The sequence below is a fragment of the Astyanax mexicanus genome, chromosome 6, assembly GCF_023375975.1.
Source record: "Astyanax mexicanus isolate ESR-SI-001 chromosome 6, AstMex3_surface, whole genome shotgun sequence".
NCBI classification, from domain to species: Eukaryota; Metazoa; Chordata; class Actinopteri; order Characiformes; family Acestrorhamphidae; genus Astyanax; species Astyanax mexicanus.
The window spans coordinates 18,597,376-18,621,952 of NC_064413.1; the positions used below are offsets into that span (position 1 = coordinate 18,597,376).

Sequence of the window (24,577 nt, forward strand, 5' to 3'; positions counted from 1 at the left end):
CGCTCCGTCAGGCAGGTCTAGGATCAGCTGTGTCTGCGCTGTATCCAGTAAGGAGCTTCAGATTGCAGCTCAAACTGACCCCAGATCAGCGAGCCGCGCCGAGAATGACGAGTCTCATTTTTTACTGTCATCAACAAACCCCGTCCTGTCTGTGTTTTGAGGTTTAATACGGGATGTCAGTGGATGTTATTATATTATTGTTGCGTTTATGAAGCTGTGCGGCTGTTAGTTCGAGTATTCGTGTTTTGGTGGTGAAGAAAGCGCCGGGGTCATGAACCTGTCTCTGTCGAGAGGGAACTGAAAGCAGGTAAACAACACAGAGCTACTGCTGAGCAACAGCACTGTAAAAACTAACGTTAACCTAGATAACATGAACTAGCTTCTGCAATCGCTTATAAAACCTGACATTATGTAGCCAACTAAATAGTATAGGTAATTACCTAGTTAAACGTGTAGGACTGACTGAGGAGATGCCAACAGAAAAATATAAACCCTGCCTCAGCCCTTGTCAATAAAGCAGATGTTAACCTAGTGTTGATGTGCTATGTGCTGATGTGCAGGTGACTTAGCTTAGCTTAGCTAACTACCCTAGCTAGTTAACTAATTTAGCTAGCCAGTCCTAGCTTAGCTGTTTTAATGAAAGTGAAGACTGTGCAATGTCGCTAAAAGTCGTACTGTTAATACTTAACTAAAGCACTCATTTTAGTCTAAAACCCTACAAGCGATAGCTAGCTAGCTAGCTACATGTCCTGAGTTTTTACTAGTTAGAAACTCTCATTTCACACCTTTTATATACTAACCTAGTCAGTTTAGTAAGAGAAACAGTGTACATATTGAACTCTGTGTTTTTACTAATAAATATTAATTACAGCTCTGAAAAAATAAAAAATATAGTCAAGTGGCAGATGGAGGATCACAACCAAGTTGAACTGATTAAATGTTTGCACCAGGAATGGCAAAGTTATTCAAAAACTGTGTGTAAGACTGATGGAGGAGAACATGCCAAGATACATGAAAAATGTAAAAAACCAGGGTTATTCCACCAAATATTGATTTCTGAACTTTTAAACCTTTATGAAAATGAAAATTGTTTTCTATCATTATTTGAGTTCTGAAATCTCTGCATCTTTTTTGCTATTTCAACCATTTCTCATTTTCTGCAAATAAGTGTTCTAAATGACAATATTTTTATTCTGAATTTGGGATAAGCATTGTCCATAGTTTATAGAGTAAAACAACAATGTTTATTTTACTGAAACATATAACTATTGCAAAATCAAAGAAAATATTCAGAAACTGAAGTGCTGTATATTATTATGTAGTAACGCTGAAATAATATGTTTTACCAGCTAGTAAAAATGTTAAATCAAATCAAAAATCAAAATTACATTTAGAAAAAAAAGTCACTACTTGGATTTAACTAAGCAAATAACTAGCTTTGTAAGAGCCTCCCATTGGATAACTACTGCATGTCTTTATATTTCAGCTGACAATAACTGATTTAACCTTAACTGATGCAGTTTATTAAATTACCAGGAAGGAAACTCAAAGGATTGGGACTACATGGCTGTGTAGCCTTACGAAAAGCACTTATCAGTGAAGACAACCAGCAAAAATGGCTTCAATTTGCTAGGGAGCATAAATATTGAACTCCGGAACAGTGGAAGGTCATGTGGCCTTATAAATCCGGATTTATCCTGTTCCAAAGTGAAGAGCGCATCATTCCCAGTGCCTACTGTACAAGCCTGAGGAGATAATCGCACAGGCATATTCCTTGATGAGAGTACCAGGATTTATCAGGCTCAAAGACCACAACAGGCTCCAGACCATTGAGAATCTTTATGATGTGCTGGAGAAGATTTTATCCAGTGGTCCAAATCTCCCATCAGCAATACATTTTTCACAGGTTTTGGTAAAAAAAAAAAAATAGACAGAAATAAATGTTGTGACATTGCAGAAGATTGTACAAACAGTACCATAGAGAATGCATGCAGCTAAAGGGGGTCCAATCAAATATTAGTGTGTGCCCTTTTTACTGTCAGTGTATCATTGTGGTAATGTGTCTTTTCATAAAGACTACAGAGTATCAGGATTAAAAAATACATTGTTTCCTACTTTGTTTAGAAACGCTTTGTCAGCCACTGAGACACTGGAAGGAACACTCCAGCACTTCATGCTTCTTCCATCTAGTAATGAACATGAGTATTTTTGGCAGAACTTTTGTCATAATTTCATAATGATTTTTTTTCTTTCTCAGATCAGACCCATTTCTAAAGGAATCTTCACTTAAAACAGAAACCAGGATGGGAAATCAGCTGGCTGGAATCGCTCCCTCGCAAATCCTCTCTGTCGACAGCTATTTCTCAGACATCCATGATTATGAATATGACAAAAGTCTTGGCAGCACACGATTTTTTAAGGTTGCCAGAGCTAAACACAGAGAGGGCTTAGTGGTGGTGAAGGTCTTTGCTATTCAGGATCCTTCCCTGCCTCTAACCAGCTACAAGCAAGAGCTAGAGGAGCTGAAGATCAGACTGCACTCTTGCCAGAACTGTTTGCCCTTTCAAAAGGCCACACTCACAGAGAAAGCAGCCATACTCTTTCGGCAGTATGTTCGTGATAACCTGTATGATCGCATCAGCACACGACCCTTTCTAAACAACGTGGAGAAGAAATGGATAGCCTTCCAGATCCTGAATGCTGTGGACCAGGCTCATAAATCAGGCGTGCGTCACGGGGACATTAAGACGGAGAACATTATGGTGACGAGCTGGAACTGGGTGCTGCTTACCGATTTTGCCAGTTTTAAACCCACATATCTTCCTGAGGATAATCCGGCTGACTTCAACTACTTCTTTGACACATCCCGAAGGAGAACCTGTTACATAGCACCAGAGAGATTTGTGGATGGCAGTATGTTTACCACAGAGAGTGACCAGAACACTCCACTTGTGGACCTAACTAGTAATAGCCAGAGGACCAGAGGGGAGCTCAAACAGCCTATGGACATTTTCTCAGCTGGTAAAATTCCATTTCATATAATTAATTCTTTGAATTGATTATATTTTAGTGTTAAACAATGCTCTGTTAATTATGTCTTTGTTTTCAGGCTGTGTTATTGCAGAGCTGTTCACAGAGGGGGTGCCGCTGTTTGATCTCTCGCAGTTGCTGGCCTATCGCAAGGGTCTTTTTCAAACCGAACAAGTCTTGATGAAAATTGAAGACCAGAGTATCCGAGAACTGGTACTAGAATATACTCATTTGCATAATAAACATTTTTATTGTTGATTCATTAAGAGTGAATATGAAAAAAGATGTACGTTCTCTATTCAGTCATCACAGTTTATATACTGTAATTGTTAGCATGGTGTCATTAAGATACACGTACACACGATATGGACTGGATGAAAAGCAAAAATTGTTGTGCAAAATAAATAAATATAAACCTGAAATATTCACTTTGGAAAACACAGTATTGGGCCATCTGCTTAATTATTGTTTATTGCTTAATTAAGGATTACTCTCCAGAAAGTTATTTTGTTTTGCAGAAATTCTAGTCTAATTCAAGTTATTAGGCAAGGTGTGTGTGTGTGTGTGTTTGCACGTAAGTGTTTGCAGTGGTTTTGGACTTAAGATGAGCTAAATGTTTGAATGCTTAGAAGCAATCTCCACAAACATTTGGACATATAGTGTATATCCACCTATTTACGTCAGTTTACGTCAAATTGAGTCCCACCTGTTTACTTTAACATTCACAAAGGTCATATTCATGTTTTAGTCTTAAAGGAGAACTTTGCCGTGAAATCGACTTTTGGTGTAGTAAAACATGATAAAGAGTTATAACCTTTGTTGAACAGTCTACCTCCGTTCTCCCACAGCTTTCTGAGATTCATACATTTTGTGCAAACAGGCTAGAATAGTTTTAATGGGGCATATTTTTCCCCTGCAGATAAATTGCTTTTTACATGGTTATCCAGGCTCAAAGTAGCTTTACACCTCATTGGCAGAATTTCAAAAGCCCTGAGATTTAAAACAAGGCATTAAGAACTTTTAGGGTGCACAAGAAGTTTATTAAAAAACACTGTTTACAACCCATAGCGTAACCTACTTCTCCGGGCGACACCTTCTTAAAGTAAAATTATGATCAGTATTCTTCTTTTCTCTTCGCCTTTTCCTTTGTTTTGCTGGCTGAAGCTGCAGTCCGAGCACAGCATACATCCTGACCTTGTCTTCTTTGCATGTACAGCGTGTACATCTGTCAATATTACGTTATCATCACTCTACTGATCGTGATAGGTTACGGTACAAGTTGTAAACAGTGGTGTTTAATAAACTTTGCACTTTTAAAGTTCTTATTTTGTCGTTTTAAATGTCGGGGTTCTCTGGATTCTACCAATAAGGTGTGGCGCTACTATGAGCCTGGATAACGTTGTAAAAAGCAATTTATCGGCAAGGGGAAAATATGCCTCATTAAAACCCATTCTAACCTGTTGGAAGAAACTGCACAAAATTCGATCTGGATCTCGGAAAGCTGTGGGAGAACGGATGTGGGCTATTCAACAAAGGTTTGTACTGTTTATCATGTTTTACTTCACCCAAAGTCAATTTCACTCTGGAGTTCTCTTTCAAACACAGTAGGAGGAGGACAGAAAATGAAGCATGATTGATTGTCTTTGAACCATACAGACATTGTTAGTAGACTTAATAAAATAAAATATAATAAAAACGTTAAACAAGGCCTTGTGGTAATTGTTAAATTGTTATAATTGTTAAATGTACATGCAGAAGTTTTTCAAATTGCTACTTCTCAGCAGTCCATACTCACTGTGTGTTTGTGTGTTAAATTTCCACAGGTTGCCCAGATGGTCCAGCGAGAACCTGAAAAACGTTTGGCGGCAGAAGATTATTTGAAACAGCAGCGAGGCAAGGCCTTCCCAGACATCTTCTACACCTTCCTTCAACCTTACATGGCCCAGTTTGCCAAAGAGACCTTCCAGTCTGCGGATGAGCGAGTGTTAGTGATTCGCAAGGACCTGGATAATATCCTCCATAACCTGTGTGGTGGTGGGGGAAGGGATGCAGGGAAGGCTGAGAAGCAAGAGAAGGCATCTCAGGAGCTTGCATCATCCAAAGAACATGGACTGGTGGTTTTGGTGTCTGTAATCACCTCCTGTCTGCAGACTCTGTGCTCCTGTGATTCTAAACTGGCGGCACTGGAGTTGGTGCTCCACCTGGCCAGCTGGCTGAGTGTGGAGATACTGTTGGACCGAATCACTCCGTATTTACTGCACTTCTGCAATGACTCAGTGCCTCGCGTGAGGGCAGAGGCTGTGCGCACACTTGCTAAAGTCCTGGCGCTGGTCAAGGAGGTGCCCCGCAATGATGTTAACATCTACCCAGAGTACATCCTGCCGGGCATTGCACATTTGGCTCAGGATGAGGCCACCATCGTCAGACTTGCTTATGCAGGTAAATGCTATAATATTATAGTTTTTTAATTAATTTATAGAAGCTTAAGAAAATATTGAATAAAGCATGTTGTTTAACTGAGATGATTTTATTCTTCTGTTAGAGAACATTGCCCATCTGGCTGAGACAGCACTGCGTTTTCTGGAGTTGGTGCAGGAGAATAATCTGAACTCTGAACAGGACCTGAATGGAGAAGATGCTGAGGAGATTCTTCATCCCAATGAAAACTATGATTCAGGTACCTTTACATTCAGCTGTTCATATTATTCAAGATTTAAAATGATTGTTTATAACATTTGTGTATTTTTTTAGGAGTTCTGAGCCAGGAAAATGTTCGTATTAATGATCTATTATGGTGTGTCCTTTCTTCACAGAGCTGCAGGCATTGCATGAAATGGTTCAGCAGAAGGTGGTGACACTCCTCAGTGACCCTGAGAACATTGTGAAGCAGACGCTGATGGAGAACGGCATCACGCGTCTCTGCGTGTTCTTCGGGAGACAGAAGGCCAATGATGTTCTTCTTTCACACATGATCACGTTTCTCAATGACAAGAATGACTGGCACCTCCGTGGGGCTTTCTTTGACAGTATTGTGGGTAAGAAGTATTCTTTTCCTCAATTATTTAAAATATTAATTGATGTGCCAAAAGTCATGAGATAGTAGTGTGTAAATTGATTGTAAAATGTTACCTTGGGGAATGGCTTGGGAACACTTATCAACGTGCCCATGGCAAGGCAGTGCTTATTGTTATTATATAAGGTAATAGACCATTTTCACACTTCCATGTTTGTTAATGAGGTAGAATGAACAGGGCATCGAGTGTTTTCTGTTTGTGGCCTAATCAAGGCTGAGGCTATTGCCTATTCCTAAATACACCAATAATTCTGTTAAACACACTTACCAGAGTTTATACTGCATTAAGATAAAAATGTTCTACTCCAACTAAAAAGCTCTGCTTATTACATGATATTTTACCAAGGTGATCAATAAAACAAGCATGAAACTGAACCAAAGTGACCCACCGTTCATCATAGATCAGTTTAAAATGGCATTTAAATTAAATTAGTGATTAAAAACCCTAAATTCAGCATTAATGTTCATTAATGTCCATGCTGGAGGGATTCCAGACATGTTAGCTGTGCTCCCGTTTGCTGTGCGAAAGCCCTGTGAAGGTAATTGAAGCAGGCGGGTTCATCTGCTTATATGTGAAAATGTGATAACAAGTTCCTGTCTCATGACTTTTGGCATGTCAGTGTAAGATGCTACACAAACTTCTTGTTTGCTCTCAGACACAGACGTAAAAAATACCAAGTTTCTCCTTTTTTCTTCTTCCTCTATAGGAGTAGCAGCTTACGTGGGGTGGCAGAGCTCATCCATCCTGAAGCCTTTGCTGCAGCAGGGTCTGAGTGATGTGGAAGAGTTTGTTATTTATAAAGCTCTGAATGCTCTTACCTGCATGTGTCAGCTGGGTCTTCTGCAGAAGCCACACATCTATGAGTTTGTCAGTGATATTGGTAAGAGAGAAGATTTCTCAGTTTAAATAAAATAAAATAAAAAATCTTTGAAAATTCAGGACAAGCTATGTGGGTTGAACCACTAGCTTATAGTGCCCTGGGTTCCTCAGTATAGCGCTGTTGGGCAGCCTTAGTTGAAATTTGCAAATCTTAGCTTACTGTAAATAAATGGAAATGCTTTACTCACCCAAATCAACAGTTTTTTAGGAGAGAAATCTGTGTAGATTAACATCCAGCGCTCGTTTGACTTTAAAAGAAAATGTTTTCGAGTTTTGTTTACTTAACTTAGCTCAGCTTTACAGGTCTCGCCACCCAGAGAGACCCTCTGAATTAGAAGGAAAATGTGCCGACACCCCTGTTCCTTACTATTGTCGCATAATGTGCATTATAATGCAACAAATACGGTAATAAATTGATATTGATTCACAATGGTTTGGAAGCCTTTTAATAACCATCAAAACACACATTCTCGTTTATGTCTTGCCAGCTCCTTTCTTGTGCCATCCCAACCTGTGGATCCGATACGGAGCTGTAGGATTCATCACTGTAGTAGCACAGCACCTCAACATAGCTGATGTTTACTGCAAGCTCATGCCTCACCTCAACCCTTTTATTACTCAACCTATTATACAGGTGAGACTCTTAGTTAATTCTGAACATGTTGGATTAACATTAAGGGATTGTTGTTGTTGGTCAATAATTATTGGTTTTCTTTGATCTTGGACAGATTGATAAGGAGATAGTGCTGCTGAGTGTGCTTAAAGAGCCCGTGAGTCGCTCCATCTTCGACTATGCGCTCCGCTCTAAAGACATTAGCAGTCTCTTCAGGCACCTGCTGCTTCGTCAGAAGAAACGCAATGGCTTGATCCCTGAGTGCCCCATTCCTGACGACCCTGCCATCGCACAGCTGCTTAAAAAGCTTCTTTCACAGGTCAGAGGAGAAAATCTCAGACTACAAGCTGAATAATTAAAGAGTACTGATTTAATGCAGCAAATTCTTATATGAACTAATAGGGAGAATATATTCAGTGTTTAGGACTTTGCTGGTGTTCTTAATGGCCAAGGAGTGCTGGACTATCCTTGATGGATAAGCAAAAACAGTATGTTACTGCTGGTGTTATAAGTTAAATCACAGTATAATCTGTTGGGTATCTTTAGTTCTCAATTAAAGATAAAGCTGCATTTAAAATAAAAAGACAAAATTAAATCTTACAGAGCAGCCCCGGTTTTACACTGCTTTGCCTGGGGGGGCAGTAGAACATAATGGGTGGGCATGTTGACAGTCATATTTTCAAACCCAGAGCTAATGATACTGGCTAAAATTGATGTTGCACATGTCTTCAACAGAAAATGATGCATTATAGGATTTTCTATAGCAGTGTTTCTCAACCAGGGTGCCGCGGGGGTGCCGTCAAAATATTGCGCCTCACGTGCATATTTCCTTTCCAGAGTCAGCTCGTGTCGGGGTGTGTCCCAATTCACAGGCAGCATACTCTGAAGGATGCGACCCACAGAGGCGGTGTATTACTGCGCAGCTGTGACGCAATCTGTCTTCGAATACAGCCTCTGAAGTATGCAGCCCCTAAATTGGGACACACTGTAACGTTTTTGTCCCCCACGCGATGCACTGCGAGAGTTGTGTGAAGCACTCAGGCTAGCATGGAACGTTTTTTAAAAAGAAGATTGCAGATTCAGATAACTCTGAATCAGAGCCATTAACTTCTTCATCCAGTGATAGTTCAGCAGTGAGTGTAGCAGAGTATTTCACTCGTTTGAAAAGTCAGCAGGTTTCGCGCTAATCGCGCTAATTGTGACGTGCTATTTTATTTCATATTCCGCCAGCAACACCCCTCTTTCTCACCTGAAGTACTGCGCCAGCAACACCCCCCATCCCCCCCCCCCCCCCCGGTAAACTGGGGTGCCTTGACATCTCGCATATATTTAAAGGGTGTCGTGATAGAAAAAAGGTTGAGAAACGCTGTTCTATAGTGTATATAGATTGAATGAAACATTCATAAAATACATGTAGAGGAGTATTAAGTTAAGTCTGTGTTAGGAAAGATTAGCTGTTACTAACCAAGTTAGCAGCTTGCTTAACAGCTAGCTGATAGTACTACAGTTTAGCAACAAAAGGGTAACAAGGAAGTAACTGAGCAAAAATCACTGCAGTTTTGCAAGCATTACCTTGCGGAAGTTAATTTCGGGGGCAAAAACCGGCCCTGTTACAAAGCATAGAATCAATAATAACCAGTGTATAGTAACTGTTTAACTGCACATAATTGTTAATGTGGATGTCAAGCCAAAATGCAATTATTTGATTAGTTATTTGGTTTTTCCTCCCTTTCCTTTATGAAGAATTGCATTTTAGAAACGCTAAAGGATTGCAATTTTTTTTCTTTTTCTTTTCTTTTTCTTTCTTTTGTATAGGGTAGCTCTGCTGTATTTTTATGCTAATAATTACACACTGTATGGCATGAAAGGGTTACTTTCGAGATGGATATCTGGTTAGTGGTATTAAAATCTCTATTCTTTGAGACGTATTAGTCTTATTCTACAAATATGTGAGTTTGCATCTATCTCTAAAATTGCATCTAGCAGTTGAACAAGACATTGCAGCTTTCTGTGACCAAGAAGTGCACACAGTAACCCTCACACAGAGCTGCTGTAATCCTGTAAAACTCATGAATTAGATCTGATAGGCTCATTAGATTTAGATTATTTAGAGTAGCATTGGCTGATCATCAATCGCATGTTTTGAAATTTCTGAAAATTGTCACCAACCTATACATAGCCATCTGATCTTTCCATTTTGTAAAAATTTTAGCTTCATTGCCCAACTCACAAACTGTACATTTAAATGACTTCTAGGGAATGACAGAAGCTGAGGAGGACAAGCTCCTGGCTCTGAAAGATTTCATGCTCAAGTCTAACAAAGCTAAGGCCAACATCATTGACCAGACCCACCTGAGCGATGGGGCCCAGAGCGGAGTCATCGACCTGGGCACACTGGGCATCACTGGCAGACAGGTGGACCTCATCAAACCCAAGCAGGAATCAGAAGACAAGAGAGGTAGGCTCTGTGTTCCTCTGTCATGCTTTGTACTGTTGCTTTGACATGCCAGTTCCTCTTGTGATTGGGGTTAATGTATCCTGTGTTTTATTTGTTTACAGATTTCACCTCCACTGCTTCTGGTATATTATTTAGCTTTTAAAGAGCATGTGTGTTATTGAGGATTTAACCTGCACTTGTTTTGAGGCAGAGAGTTTCTGAGAGCTCACTAAACGTATTCTGTAATTTGTTCGGGTCACAATTCAGCACAGCAGTGCATGTGATCAATGGCTAATATCACCTTCTTGTTGCAGCTGGTATGTTGCAATCGCATGGGATTGTCCTGTTGGAGTGTTGGACTGCGGGTGACTGGACTAACTTTATTACTCACCAGTAGACTTGGTTACAGTGTCCAGTAGATGTACAGTTAGTTCCGTAAGTTTTTAGACAGTGACCCAATTTGTGTTTTCCTCTGTGCATCACCTCAGTAGATTTGAAATAGTCTATATTAAGATATTAACGTTTGTTTAGATTTTTTGTAGAGTTTGACAGTTCTACACCTACTTCCTCAGCAATGTATTATTTTATAACAACTTTAGATTTTTCTTAACCACAAAAATAATTCTGCATCCACTTTAGTTAAGTTTAGTTAAGTGTTCTGGCTATGTATAGGGTTTTTTTAGCTCACAAATGCTTTCCTTCTTTTTTTAAGAATGCACCAAATTGCTGATTAGACACTATTTATGCCCACTTGTTTTTGTCAAGGTAAAATTGACTTTTGTTGTAATAAAATATGATAAAGAGTACTAACCTTTGTTGAGGCATATTTTTGCCCCTGATAAATCACTTTTTACACTGTTATCCAGCTCAAAGTAGCTCAAAATAAATGTCAGAGCTCTGACATTTAAACCATACAGTGATGGCGGCACCCGGAGCTGCAGCTAACGCTATGGGTTGTAAACCCATGTTTTTTAAATAAACTTCTTGTGCACTTTAAAAGTTATTAATGCCTCGTTTTAAATGTCAGAGCTCTCCAGATTCTACCAATGAGGTATGGAGCTACTTTGAGCCTGGATAACGGTGTAAAAAGCGATTTATTAGGGGCAAAATATGCTCAGAAGCACCTGTTGCAAGTGCTGTTCAAAAAGCACAAAATTACTGGATCTCGGAAAGCTGCAAGAGAACAGAGGTGGGCTATTCAAGGTTATTCAAGGTTTAGTGTTCTTTATCATGTTTTATTACAACTTTAAAACTAAATAGCACTCACCTAACAGAATAAAATGGAAGAGCCGGGCTGGTCTAATCAGTAGGAGCTCTGAATGTTTTTTTCTTGATCAAGTTTTTTTCAGGGCCCTTTTTTTTTTTTAGAGAGTCTCTGATTTACGATCATGGTACTTCACAATGTAATAGACACAAACACAGCAAACAAAACAATTTTTACCAGTTGACTAATTGCCTTTATTATACCTAAATGGGTACTGCACAACATTTTAGTAAATTCTTCACATCTCATTCACATTGTTAAAAAAAAAAATTCACGTCTCAAATGTATTAATTTTAAATCCACTGAGGTGGGGTATAGCGGAAAAAAAATCACATTTTACCCCTTGGCCCTATCACTTACCTCTACCCCTCTTTTTGAGTGTAACTCTTCTCTTTGGAACAGAGTTAGAAGAGGAAGGAGTGAATTCCCCCCCCCCCCCCTAAGAATTGGGACAACCCTTTAAGCACTCGATACATCATGAGGAGCGCTAAAGTTCAGTAACCTAGCTGCTGCTGGTTAACTAGTTAACTTTAGGGCATCGTATGTCCTCAGAAAGGGGAGAGATGGTTTAGAAATTAATTAGTGTTGTCCATTTCTTAATTCCTTTGTGATGGGGAGCTAAAATTATCTTTGATTAGCTTTTATTTTATTTAATTTTTGTTATGAAGAATTCAGCCAAATAAATATTGAAACTAGACATTAAACTATGGTAGTGTAGTGCTAATCGTCACTTTTAACACGAAAAATATTTTTGAAAATAAAACATTTGTGGGTTTCTTTGGTTGCTTGTTCCGCCATCTTACTAGTGATTCTCATACTCCTTGCTTTGAAGTGTGCATCTGAAAAATCTCTATATGAGGGGCTAACAAGCCCTATCCCTTCCCCCTCTTTCCCTCCAGCCCAACAAGAATCGGGACACCTCTACCCCTTGGCATAAATGCACAAAACAGAGGGGTAGGGCCAAGGGGTGAAATATGATTGGGCCTCTGTCTGAATACTAATGGGTCTAACTGTAGTTGCCAGTAGCAGTAGAGTCTCAGTAGAGTCTGGCATCATACCTGTTTAATAGAGTAGATCTTTTGGAGATGTTTTGGACCTTGCCTCGTATTTCCTCTGTTCTTAAAAAAATTAAGATTGTATTATTTAATGAAATAATCTTCTAGGTTTATCTCTGCCATTAGAGGCTCTACACAATCTTATTGACAGCACTGCTTTTTAATGCTGCTTTTAGATTAATCTGTGTCTGGTAGCTGTGTGCTTTTATTATAGAAGCTTTAGTGCGGTCAAGATTATTTGGTCAGTGCCACAAATATAGGAAATTGTCATTAAATGGCCATTTTAGTTTAATTTATAAAATGTAAAATATTTGTTGAGTTTTAAAATCCATTAGGCATATATTTACACACACCAAATGCGTTTTTGTACATATAATACTGCTTGAAAATCTGGAAAATATCAATGAGTGGATTAGGGCTAGACATAACATCACTTAGAATCCAACCAAGAACCACATACTGGTGTTCTGACCTTCGTAACTGAAGACCATACAGAAACTTAGAGTAACAAGCTGACATTATATACATATTATATAATACAACCAAATTACTCTAACCCACTGATTTATTAAAAATCTGCGATTAATTTAGCTCTGAAAAACTGTTAGCATCCCCAGTTAGCCAGTACCATCTCCATTAAAACTGGCAGTCTGTTAACCTAGATAGCATTGATCTGATAGCTGAATGTTGGTATTATGAGGTTAATAACTCAGAATAAAGGATTAAATTGAACTCTAACCATAATCCACATAACATTTTAATATCAACAGAATTTACCCAGTCTATCAAAAACAAAGACATTCAACTATTATTAAAAACAGTGATTAATCCAGCTTGAATTGTGGCTAATCTGCTATCCTGGGCTTTTTAATATATATTTTAAAACATCTATTTTTTTTTTATTTGATTTTAATTTTACTAAGTAAACTTTTGCTTTAGAAAAGTTGGTCAAATGTTACAATTTAGTTAATATTTGCATTTTATATATATATATGTTATATATATATGCATTACATATATTATATATATATATATAAATATATATATATATGCATTATATATATAAGGGCTGGTATGTTTTATTAATACAGAGCATCACATTGAAGTGTATTTAAAGTAAAAAATGTCTTGTGTAATTGTTTTAGACATATTTGAGGAGTCTAGGATTTCCTGAAAATAACCTCTGGCAGCACGTGACCCTCTTCTATGAATTCTTTGTAATCTTTAGCAGAATAAATGTATTTTTGGTCTAAAATTGTTCTGCTTCTTTGTTTTCTTTCCCACAGCCCGTAAACACACAAAGCAAGACTCCAACCTGAATGAGGAGTGGAAGAGCATGTTCGGTTCTCTGGACCCGCCCAGCTCGACTCCAGCACCGCCGACGGTACCTAGTGTTCTAGTTGCGAGCGGTGGTGGGGAACCCAACGGAACTCTGGCCGGAGGGTGCCTGCGATCTGAGAGTTCCTCCCAGACTCTTAACCTTCCTCATGTCCCATCCTCAGCCCAGGTCGACCTCTGAGCCGACTGTGCACTTTCCTTGCCACCCCCCCCCCCCCTTCCGCTCTGCACTTCTTCTGTCTCTTCCATTTAAACCCAGCTTTAGCCTTCTCCCCCTATTAAAGCCCTGTGCTTCTCCACGCTGAGATTACTCCTCATCATTCAATTCATGTGCTCTGCTTTAGTGTCCGACTGTTCAGTTGATACAGTTGTGCTTAAAGGTTGTGAAACTTTCCTTTAAGAATTTTTTAGGTTTCTGCATAAATATGACCTTAAACATCATCAGATTTCCACACAAGTCCTAAAAGTCCAAATGAGACAAATATTTTATACTTGGTCATTTATTTATTAAAGAAAAATAATGCTAATAAATGTTACTAAACGGTAACTGTTGATCAGTCCTGCACACCAGCTTTAGCTTTTAGCCAATTCCTCCTTACAACTCTGGGATGTCGGAAAAGCTGATGATGTTTCAGGTCATGTTTATGCAGAAATATAGAAAATTCTAAGCACCTCTGTAGTTATTAGCTTCAGTTTTCTGGACCAGTGTTTACTGTATGTCTAGTTTTACTCTAAAATCTACTTAATACCTGTGTTTATTATAGCACAGTTATCAGGCATTAAAAAGCATAATAAGCCATGAGTGTAGCATTATCTAAGCATAACTGAATAATATAAGTAAATGTAAAATTATCCTCAGGCCTATTCTTCTCCTCCCATTGTAGGCCCCCGAAGGTGCAGCCACTCAGCCCAGGAAAGTCACAGCAGCCCCTGCAGTTCAGGTTGTGCAGTCGATGACCGGAGCATCCACATACCAGCGGCGCGTGACCACCTGCAAGGCCGAACTGCAGCAGCTGGTGCAGCAGAAGAGAGAGCAGTGCAATGCAGAGCGCATGGCCAAGCAGATGATGGAAAGTGCTGAATGGGAGAGCCGGCCTCCGCTGCCAGGTGAGCAGTTTATACTAATAATGGCTCTAACACTGAGTGAGTTTACATGCACACAAATAATCAGATTCCTGTAATTAGATTTCTGTAGTTATCTGATTATTTAAATTATACATCATGTTAAAGGCTCTGCGCTGGACTGCTTTTTTTTTTCAAACCCGCTTCTGTCTGCACCCACATGTTTTAGTCCCGTTATCCCGTGCTCACAACAAAAATTACTTTCTTACGCTCCCGTTGCAGCCTTAATTTAAATTTAATTAATTCTATTTAGTGCTTGAAATGTACTTGTGTTTTGATTAAAACAGCAATATAGTGCTGGATATTGCTGTCCCATTTTTTGGACTTCAGTCCAAACACATCCCGTCACCTCAGTAAAGCTGGCTCCTCATATAATCAGAAATGGAATACAAAAAATGTTTCCATTTGTTTGTACAGCTTGTTTTTTTTTTCTTTTTTTTACTGATATCGTTTTTGGGTTAGGTGAATTGGAGATGCTAAAATTGTCCCATCGGTGTGCGTGACTGTTGGCCCATCCTCTGATTTGATATTTACCAGTAATATATTGAGTTTTTTATGTTGTTTGTATTGGCTATTAACTTGAATCTGCTTCCTTTTGTCTTTACACCTGTCATTGAGTGCCAGTTGTGCATCTGGGATTGATTCAGAAAAAAAAATCTCTATATCTATTTTAAAAAATTAATTAAATTGAATTAATGAATATATGCATTATTATTATTATTATTATTATTATTATTATTATTATTATTATTATTAATAATAATAATCTTACTGATTAATTAGTTGTTTTCCTTCTGATCATTATGAATGTAAATCATTGTGTGATCATTATCATTTCCTAGACTATTTATTAATTTGTGTGTTTTTTCTATATACACATGTGGTCCCGCTCCTGCATCACCTGGACTGATTAAACTCTTGCTCCCGCCAAAAACAATTAAATTCTGTCCTGTGCCACAAGATATTCTGATTAGTTTTGCGAGTCCCTCAGACCTCTACATGAAGTATTCATTATAATCTTCATATGTTTTTTTTTGTTTTTTAGATCAGAGTAATACCTATAATTTTTTTTGAGAAATTTTATAAAAAGAGCTGGATTTAAACTCACTGATCGTATTTCTCAGTGCATGTAAACTCTTAACCGGAGTATTAGAGTGTGTTGCTGAATCTGAAGGATTTACTTATTCTGGCTGATACATGTGAATGGTAAAAATACTGTATCACGATATTCAAAGAAGCTTTCAGGATACACAATATTTATTGCAAATCACGGGTTTGCAGTCAAAATGCATTAGTGGTGTCAGATCCTTAAACGCTGTTTGAATGCTATCCCATAATAAGTACAGTAACTTAAATACAAAATATACTGAAGTTAATTCATTGAAACTGAAGTAATTATGCTTACTGTAATTTTGTACAGTATAGATGTGTCAGTGTTCTAAGCACTGTTGATATCCTTGACATGCCTAAAAAGTATATTGTTGTTATGATAACTACATTTATCATGATAAATATGATAAACTATTATAATGACTCGATAAAGTTTGGGGTTTACATCACGTCATTATTCTATGATTTTTATTGGCTGGTTGCAAAGTGACAATCCAATTACTAATGTGCAATGATCAGATTACTGAAGATCTCTGATACCATGCAATTGTGGTTAGGACATTCAGTTCTCTGCAGAACTTTCATTATTTTTTTATTTTTATTTTTTCTAGGATGGCATCCAAAAGGGCTGCTAGTGGCCCATCTTCATGAGCACAAGTCTGCTGTGAACCGAATCCGAGTTTCTGACGAGCACTCCATCTTTGCAACCTGCTCCAATGACGGCACAGTGAAGATCTGGGACAGTCAGAAAATGGAGGGAAAGACAACGACCACAAGGTGCATCACGCTCATTTAAAGCCATGTGCTTTAAAGTTTTTCAATTCTGCCCCTATGTGTTTTTGTGGTAATTTTGTGGTGGATCTCTAATTGAAGTGTGGGTCTTAATGTTTCAGGTCAGTGCTGACGTATTCTCGTATTGGAGGCCATGTAAAAACCCTGACCTTCTGTCAAGGGTCACATTACCTTGCTGTGGCTTCAGACAACGGCTCCATCCAGCTTCTTGCAGTCGAGACCAACAAGCCCCCCAAATCCCCCAAGGTGCAGCCCTGTCAGACCAGGTATTTACTGATTTCCACTAAATAAATTAATTAAAAACATTATGTTGCTCGTTTTTATCATTCTTTATCAGCCTTGGACAGTAGGCAGACTTTGAGTTTTTTTTTTTTTTTTTTTTTTTTTTTTTTTTTTTTTTTTTTTTTAGAAAGCTCTGGATCAAATTAAGAGGCCACTTCAGTTTCTGAATCAGTTTCTACGATTTTGCTATTTATAGGTATATGTTTGAGTAAAACTAACATTGTTGTTTTATTCTATAAACTACAAACAACATTTCTCCCAAATTCCAAATAAAAATAATGTAATTTAGAGCATTTATTAGCAGAAAATGAGAAATGGCTGAAATAACGAAAAAGATGCAGAGCTTTCAGACCTCAAATAATGCAAGGAAAACAAGATCATATTCATAAAATTTTAAGAGTTCAGAAATCAATATTTGGTGTAATAACCCTGATTTTTCATCACAGTTTTCATGCATCTTGGCATGTTCTCCTCCATCAGTCTTACACACTGCTTTTGGATCATTTTATGCCACTCCTGGTTCAAATATATAAGCAGTTCAACTTGGTTTGATTGTTGTGATCATCAACCTTCTTCTTAATTATATTCCAGAGGTCAGTAATTGAGTCTGTGCTCTGCAGGTTCCTGGACCTGAAGGAAGATGGCTGTGTGGTGGACATGCATCACTTTAACTCCGGGGCTCAGTCTGTGCTGGCCTACGCCACAGTTAACGGCTCGCTGGTGGGCTGGGACCTGCGCAGCAACAGCAATGCCTGGACACTGCGGCACGACCTGCGCCTGGGCCTCATCACCTCCTTCGCTGTGGACATGCACCAGTGCTGGCTGTGTGTGGGTAAGACTGTCTGTTAAACTGCTCGTCTGTTTAGCTTTTGTTAATGCAGAATCATATCGTATTGACGAGATTACTGTTGATAATGATTTTCTCGTTGTTTTTTCCAGGCACAAGCAATGGTACAATGGCATGCTGGGATATGCGTTTTCAGTTGCCCATTTCAAACCACTCCCACCCGGCTAGAGCTCGAATTAGACGTCTGCTCATGCACCCCCTTTATCAGTCGTCTGTCATTACAGGTGAGATGATGTGGGTCTGATGTGATGTGGAGCTTTAATCCAGTATCCAATCCTGGATTTTGTTCAAAATAAAAGTTAAAGGAACGGTTCATGTAATTGTTTGGCTGAATAGTATCAGACTTACAGAGGTTTACAAAGTCTTTTGTGACTGAATATTGAATTCAAGGTCCAGATTTGAAAGCCTCTGATGCAGATCTTTAACCCTTTCAGACCATTACAATGGACATCATGTATTTTCTTATTTTTTCAAATGTTTTGTTGCACATAACACTTACTAAGACCTGTTTTTAATCAGAATACACTATAAACGAGCCAAAGAAAAGTTAATAAGCCAATGAAACAATAGCTTAGCCCCACCCACTGCACTGGAGCTCATTTTTACTAAATGTATACAATTTAGAACCTTTTTAGAACACTTTTTTAGAACACCAGCAGATGACATGTCTCTCCAAACCATCACTGATCATCAGTAAATTTCACATTTTATTTGGAAATCAAGGGAGCAGAGTCTGGAGGGAGAGCAGAGAGACACACAGTCCAAGCTGCTTGAGGTCTAGTGTGAAGTTTCCACCAATCAGTGATGGTTTGGAGAGTCATGTCATCTGCTGGTGTTGATCCACTGTGTTATATCAAGTTTAAAGTCAGTGCAGTGTTTTCACACAAAATCTTACAGCACTTCTCGTGCTTCCCTCTGCTGACAACTTTTATAGAGATGCAGATTTCATTTTCCAGCAGGACTTGGCACACTGACAAAAGTACCCATTGGTCTTATATAATATTCTAATTTTCAGAGATATTGACTTTTAGGTTTTCATTGACTGTAAGCCATAATCATCAACAGTAAAAGAAATAAACGTTTAAAATAGATCAATCTGTGTGTGACACATATATATAATATATGAGTTTCACATTTTGAACTGAATTACTGACGTAAAGTAACTTTTCAAAGATATTCTATTTTTTTGAGATGCCCCTGTATTTCAGTTGTAATCAAGCTATATTTAAATACAACATAAAAACATTAGGTTGTGCTTTTAAGTGCTTTTTCGTGTAACTTCTGCTAACTTAAGTATATTTAAGTATGTGTTTTTTAAACATAATGTTTAATACCCTTAAATTATTTTGTAAAAAAAAAAGTGCACTTTAAGCAGTATTTAAAGCCACTACATTTATAATAATCACAACAAAATATTATTCTGACAGACTTTGTAGTCCTATTAAAGTAGGCCATGGTTGCCAAACAAAATACAGATCGAAATTTAATCCTGCAGGAAGGTCCTCAATCATTGGATAAAAGTTAGTTTTAAGTTTTATTGTAATATATTATATTATATTACATTACAGTTCTGAACATGTGTCAGGAAATCCAATTTCAGAACTCTAACGATCTGTTTTATTTTCTTAACCATGTTTCCCAGCTGTCCAAGGAAACAATGAGGTGTCCATGTGGGACATGGAGACTGGAGACAGGAAGTTCACTCTTTGGGCCAGCTCAGCGCCCCCACTCTCAGAGATGCAGGCATGTTATCACCTCCAGTTTCAACAAATGCAGCAATTCCAAAAAAATAAGAGACTATTTAAAACGATGATTTTCTTTGATTTTACCAAATTGAGAATCTCTGGAATATAATCAAAAGGGAGGTTGATGATCACAAGCCATCCTCCTTTCGCACCAGGAGTGGCATAAAGTTATCCAAAACAGTGTGCCAGACTGGTGGAGGAGAACATGCCAAGATGCATGAAAACTGTGATTAAAAACCAGGGTTATTACAAAAATGATTGATTTCTGAACTCTTAAAACTTCATAATATGAACTTGTATTTCATTTTCTGCAAATAAATGCTCTAAATGACAATATTTATATTTGGAATTTGGGAGAAATGTTGTCTGTAGTTTATAGAATAAAACAATAATGTTCATTTTACTCAAACATATACCTATAAATAGCAAAATCAGAAAAACTGATTCAGAAACTGAAGTTTTTCCAGAGCTGTAAATTTTACAAACATGAGTGTGTTTTTTACACTGTATTTCACCTCTTCTGTCTCAGCCATCCCCTCACAGTGTGCATGGCATATACTGCAGTCCTGCTGATGGCAACCCCCTTCTGCTCACCGCTGGATCAGACATGAGAATAAGGTTTGTTTAGTAACCTTTTTAAATCTCCTAATTAATCTCCTAATGCGAAGATTGGCAATTTATTTCATGTTATAAAATATTTATCCTCAGGTTCTGGGACCTTGCTTACCCTGAAAGGTCCTACATTGTTGCCGGAGGTGCCAATGACTCCCTTCACTGCCCCTCGGTCTTCTACAATCGCAAGATTATTGAGGGAACAGAAGTCGTGCAGGTTTGATACACTGATTGATTGTCTGTGTCTCATCTATACTACTAGATTGCCATACCTAATGTTTTTCTGTACCTTCCTCCTGTCTTAATAGGAGATTCACAGTAAGCAGAAGAGTGGCTCAACAGAGGACGCTCCTCGCAGAGGGCCAGAGTCACTTCCTGTGGGCCACCATGACATCATTACTGACATCGCCACCTTCCAGACCACCCAGGGCTTCATAGTCACTTCGTCCAGAGATGGCATTGTGAAAGTGTGGAAGTGAGAGACTGATCTTAATGATAAAGGCCACAGTCCACATGGAGAGGTCTAATCACATCTAATCACATACAGTGGATCTCAAAGTCTCACATCATATTTGAGCATGTGACGTCTAAAGACCCTTTCACACTGAGTCAGATCTTTTTTCCTGAAATAAAGTATATTAAAGTATATTGATGTATATTGATAAATCAGAGCCTGCTCGATTTCTACATTGTTAAAATGCACTACAAATCAGACTGACCAATCAGAGCTCCATTTTCTGTTGGTTGCAAAACAAGAACACAAAAACTTACAGCTCTTAAAAAATAATAATCAACCACTTCATTTTCTGAATTAGTTTCTCTGATTTTGCTATTTATAGGTATATGTTTGAGTAAAATGAACATTGTTGTTTTATTCTATAAACTATGTTTCTCCCAAATTCCAAATAAAATATTGTCATTTAGAGCATTTATTTACAGAAAATGAGAAATGACTAAAATAACAAAAAAGATGCAGAGGTTTCAGACCTCAAATAATGCATAGAAAACAAGTTCATATGCATAAATGTTTAAGAAAATCGTTCAGAAATAAATATTTGGTGGAATAACCCTGGTTTTTAATCACAGTTTTCATGCATCTTGGCATGTTCTCCTCCACCAGTCTTACACACTGCTTTTGAATAACTTTATGCCACTCCTGGTGCAGAAATTCAAGCAGCTCAGCTGGGTTTGAGATCATCATTCTTCCTCTTGATTATATTCCAGAGGTTTTCAATTTGGTAAAATCAAAGAAACTCATATTTTAAGTGGTCTCTGTATATGATTATATGAAGAGCAACAAGCTGACTATAAAATATGAAAGTTAAAGAAAATATATGCCAGAGTGAGATCTTTACAGATGGCTTATGAAGCAGAAAGCAGACAGTGAGCAGAGAAAAGTAAAAAGCAGGAATTTATGAGAGCTAGGTAGTTTCTATAACTATTTACAATGAGTCAGACCCATTTTTTGGCCTTCTGTGCTCTGTGTACAGATTCCACTACGTTAAAAATCTTTCTTTTTCTGAGAAAATCATTCTTGGTGTGAAAGGGTCTTAAGTCAGCCTAAGATGCCAACTAACTCTTGTTTTCAGAGATGCAGCTGCACTCCTAAAAACTGAGGCACTTCAGTTGTTGTTTGAATGAAGCCATAAAAAGTTTGATTATGGAACCAAAAGTTTTTTTTTCTATGGCATTGCTTAAGGACTCATATGAAGCACCTTTATTTTTAAGAGTGTTGATAAAACCAGTGCTATGAAAAATTAACTGTATGATATGTTTTCTTGTACGTGCTAAAATAATACTAAAGATCACAAAGGTATAGTTGGCTACTGGTAGCCAGTCTCACAGTTAAACAATGGTTATAACCATCGCAATACAAGCTTTATGATGTATCAGTGCAAATATATATAAGCAGCTGGAGTGGTTGGAGAAAGGCAGTGGATGGCTGATGATTGAATCATTGTGTTGTGGTTCTCAGTATTATAAAATAAGCATAGTCAACAAAAGAAATGAATTATTGATCATTGATACATCATGTGAATTGTGTCCACAGGTTTATTTGTACAAAATGTTTAACAGAATGAACAAATAAAAACTAAAACATTATAACAAAGAGCTGCATAGTGGTGATGATGTCTAAAATTAAGCACGTTGGAATTGATTGAGCACCTTTGTCGTAACATTGAACATTTCAAACGTTTGTCAATTTAATAGACAATTCCAAATGTGCTTTTTTTTGCTGAAGTTATTAATAGAACACTAGGGATAGACCCACATAGTGACCTGCATTTAATGTACACCCGCTCAGCAATACAGATGAAGTATATGTGAAGTGATGGCACCGAAGCTGGAATACTTCTATAACTGCAGTTATATTTCAAGTATAAAAAATACATGATCATTAACTTGACCTTTGTTCCAATTACATGTTTTCCAATAAAAGAAAAAAAAAAACGATATATCCTGACATGCCAAAAGTCATGGGACCAGAACTGAGTTGTTTATGCCTTCTATGTAGGGGTGGGCGATATGGACCTAAAATAATATCCTGATATTTCATGGTATTTTCACTATAATGAATTTAAAAAAAATATTTCAAGAACACACTACTGCGACAAAATGCAAGAATTTTATCAGATTTGTAACAGAAGTCAATGATCCAGAATGTCATGATATTAAAAATGCACTCCAAATATCTCCATATATCCAGGACTGAAGTAAATGGAATGATACTGGACAGATATGATCTGTCTCTAGTAGATATATAATGGGAAATGAGTGTGATTTTTTTATTTATTTATTTATTTGCTAAAAAAAAGTAGTACACTGATGTGATATGACACCATATTTCATGGAATAAAAATGTTGGCGATATTTTTGCATATGATACAAAATGGCACACCCCTACTTCTATGGCATATTCCTGGTACATGTAACAAACTGTAAATGACTAAGGAATGTTAAATGCCCGCATAATTTCAGAAATGGAATGTCCCATCCATCTGGCGCCCACTTTCTGGCCTCGCTGGAACATAATTCATTCCCAAGCCGCCAAGCTAACACCACGTCATGATCAATTTACATGCTATAACTGCTATCCCATGACATTTAGCATGTCAGTTTATTTCTCTGCAGTTTTCAAAGGCTGGTAATGACTACAACACAGCATGTGTCCAGTGTTAAGCCATGGAACTGCCATTTATAAAGCATACCCACGGCAGTCTTGATAGGCTCCATAGAGTCTTGATAGGCTCCATAGAGGGTAAATTGAAAACCTTTAACATAAACAGATGTTGCTGACCTGAATGAACTGAGTGAAAATGAAGCATTTAAGGAAATAATTGTAGACATCGACTTGAATCATCACATTTTATACAAACAGAGGAAAGTGAGCTGGTGAGTTATTTTAAAAAAAATGTATATTTGAAAGGGAAGTTGTCCTGGAGTCTCTATGCGGTCTGCAGTGTCACACAGCGGTCTTCACACTCCTCCTGACTGTCAAATCTGTTGCCGTTCCCCTTACAGCCTCCGTACCAGAAGCGAGCGCACTCGTTCTGCTGTGTGTCGTAGAACCACTTGAGTAGGTATGCTCTGCAGGGCCCTTGATCGTTCTTCAGCAGACACACATCTGAAGGACGGCAAGAATTAACATTTTAACCAACCCTGTTTTTTTAAATAATTTTATTTCAAATTTTTCCTATTTTCTCCCCAATTTAGCATAGCCAATTACCCAGCCCACTCATTAGGACTTCCCCTATCACCAGTAATGCCCCAACACACCAGGAGTGTGAAGACTAACACATGCTTCCTCTGATACATGTGAAGTCAGCCACCGCTTCTTTTCGAGCTGCTGCTGATGCAGCATTGCCGAGCAGCATCACAGCACGCTCGGAGGAAAGCGCAGCGACTCGGTTCCGGTACATCAGCTCACAGACGCCCTGTGCTGCGGACATCACCATAGGAGTGCCATCTACACACCTGGAGGGAGCAGGGCCAATTTTGCACTCTCTACATACTTTAGTCCCATATCTGTTTCTTTACATGCATGTAGTCTAGTATAAGGATGATCCGTGCAGAGACTCAAGAGAACTTAATTTTCATTCATTTTCAATGGGCATACAGTGATTCAAAAACATTGTAACATCCCTGATCATTTTCATGATTTTTCTTTATAAATCATAGGTTGTTTGGATCAGCAATTTCAGTTAAATATATCATATAACAGATGAACACAGTGATGTTTGAAAAGTGAAATGAAGTTTATAGGGTTTATAGAATGTGTGCAATAAATCTAATTCTAATAATTCTAATTAGGCAGGTGCATACATTTGGGCACTCTTGTCATCTTATTGATTTGAATACCTTCAGCACTAATTACTG

General features: G+C 38.0%; 2 protein-coding genes across 5 annotated transcripts in view; one reads left to right on the forward strand and one right to left on the reverse strand.

Moving 5' to 3' along the window:
• Positions 1-94: 94 nt before the first annotated feature.
• Positions 95-22,310, forward strand: pik3r4 (phosphoinositide-3-kinase, regulatory subunit 4). Of its 3 annotated transcripts, XM_022674152.2 has the most exons (21): positions 95-307; positions 2,258-3,021; positions 3,110-3,243; positions 4,854-5,469; positions 5,573-5,707; positions 5,844-6,065; positions 6,811-6,984; positions 7,472-7,617; positions 7,712-7,915; positions 9,853-10,054; positions 10,156-10,176; positions 13,639-13,736; positions 14,575-14,797; positions 16,534-16,699; positions 16,816-16,980; positions 17,617-17,828; positions 17,936-18,067; positions 19,486-19,586; positions 20,118-20,206; positions 20,297-20,417; positions 20,509-22,310. In XM_022674152.2, the coding sequence occupies exons 2-21, from the start codon at positions 2,304-2,306 to the stop codon at positions 20,677-20,679; spliced, it is 4,050 nt and encodes a 1,349-aa protein (XP_022529873.1). In that variant the 5' UTR covers positions 95-307; positions 2,258-2,303; the 3' UTR covers positions 20,680-22,310. The 3 variants fall into 3 exon arrangements, with proteins under 3 accessions (XP_022529873.1, XP_022529872.1, XP_049336720.1); XM_022674151.2 differs by lacking the exon at positions 10,156-10,176 and having other exon boundaries at positions 13,639-13,859; XM_049480763.1 differs by lacking the exon at positions 10,156-10,176 and having other exon boundaries at positions 96-307.
• col6a4a (collagen, type VI, alpha 4a) overlaps positions 22,235-24,577 on the reverse strand; it is an 84,088-nt gene continuing 81,745 nt past the window's right edge. For both annotated transcript variants that reach the window (XM_022674153.2, XM_022674155.2), the window contains one exon: positions 22,235-23,825. In XM_022674153.2, the coding sequence (XP_022529874.2) occupies positions 23,647-23,825 (179 nt within the window). In that variant the 3' untranslated portion in view covers positions 22,235-23,646. The remainder of the gene's footprint in view (positions 23,826-24,577) is intronic.

Bases quoted from the DNA above. Each gene is read 5' to 3' on its own strand.
- pik3r4 (XM_022674151.2), top strand. From the start codon at position 2,304: ATGGGAAATCAGCTGGCTGGAATCGCTCCCTCGCAAATCCTCTCTGTC. The intron at 3,244-4,853 runs GTACTAGAATAT...AAATTTCCACAG, and splicing joins ACCAGAGTATCCGAGAACTG to GTTGCCCAGATGGTCCAGCG. The intron at 17,829-17,935 runs GTAAGACTGTCT...TGTTTTTTCCAG, and splicing joins CCAGTGCTGGCTGTGTGTGG to GCACAAGCAATGGTACAATG.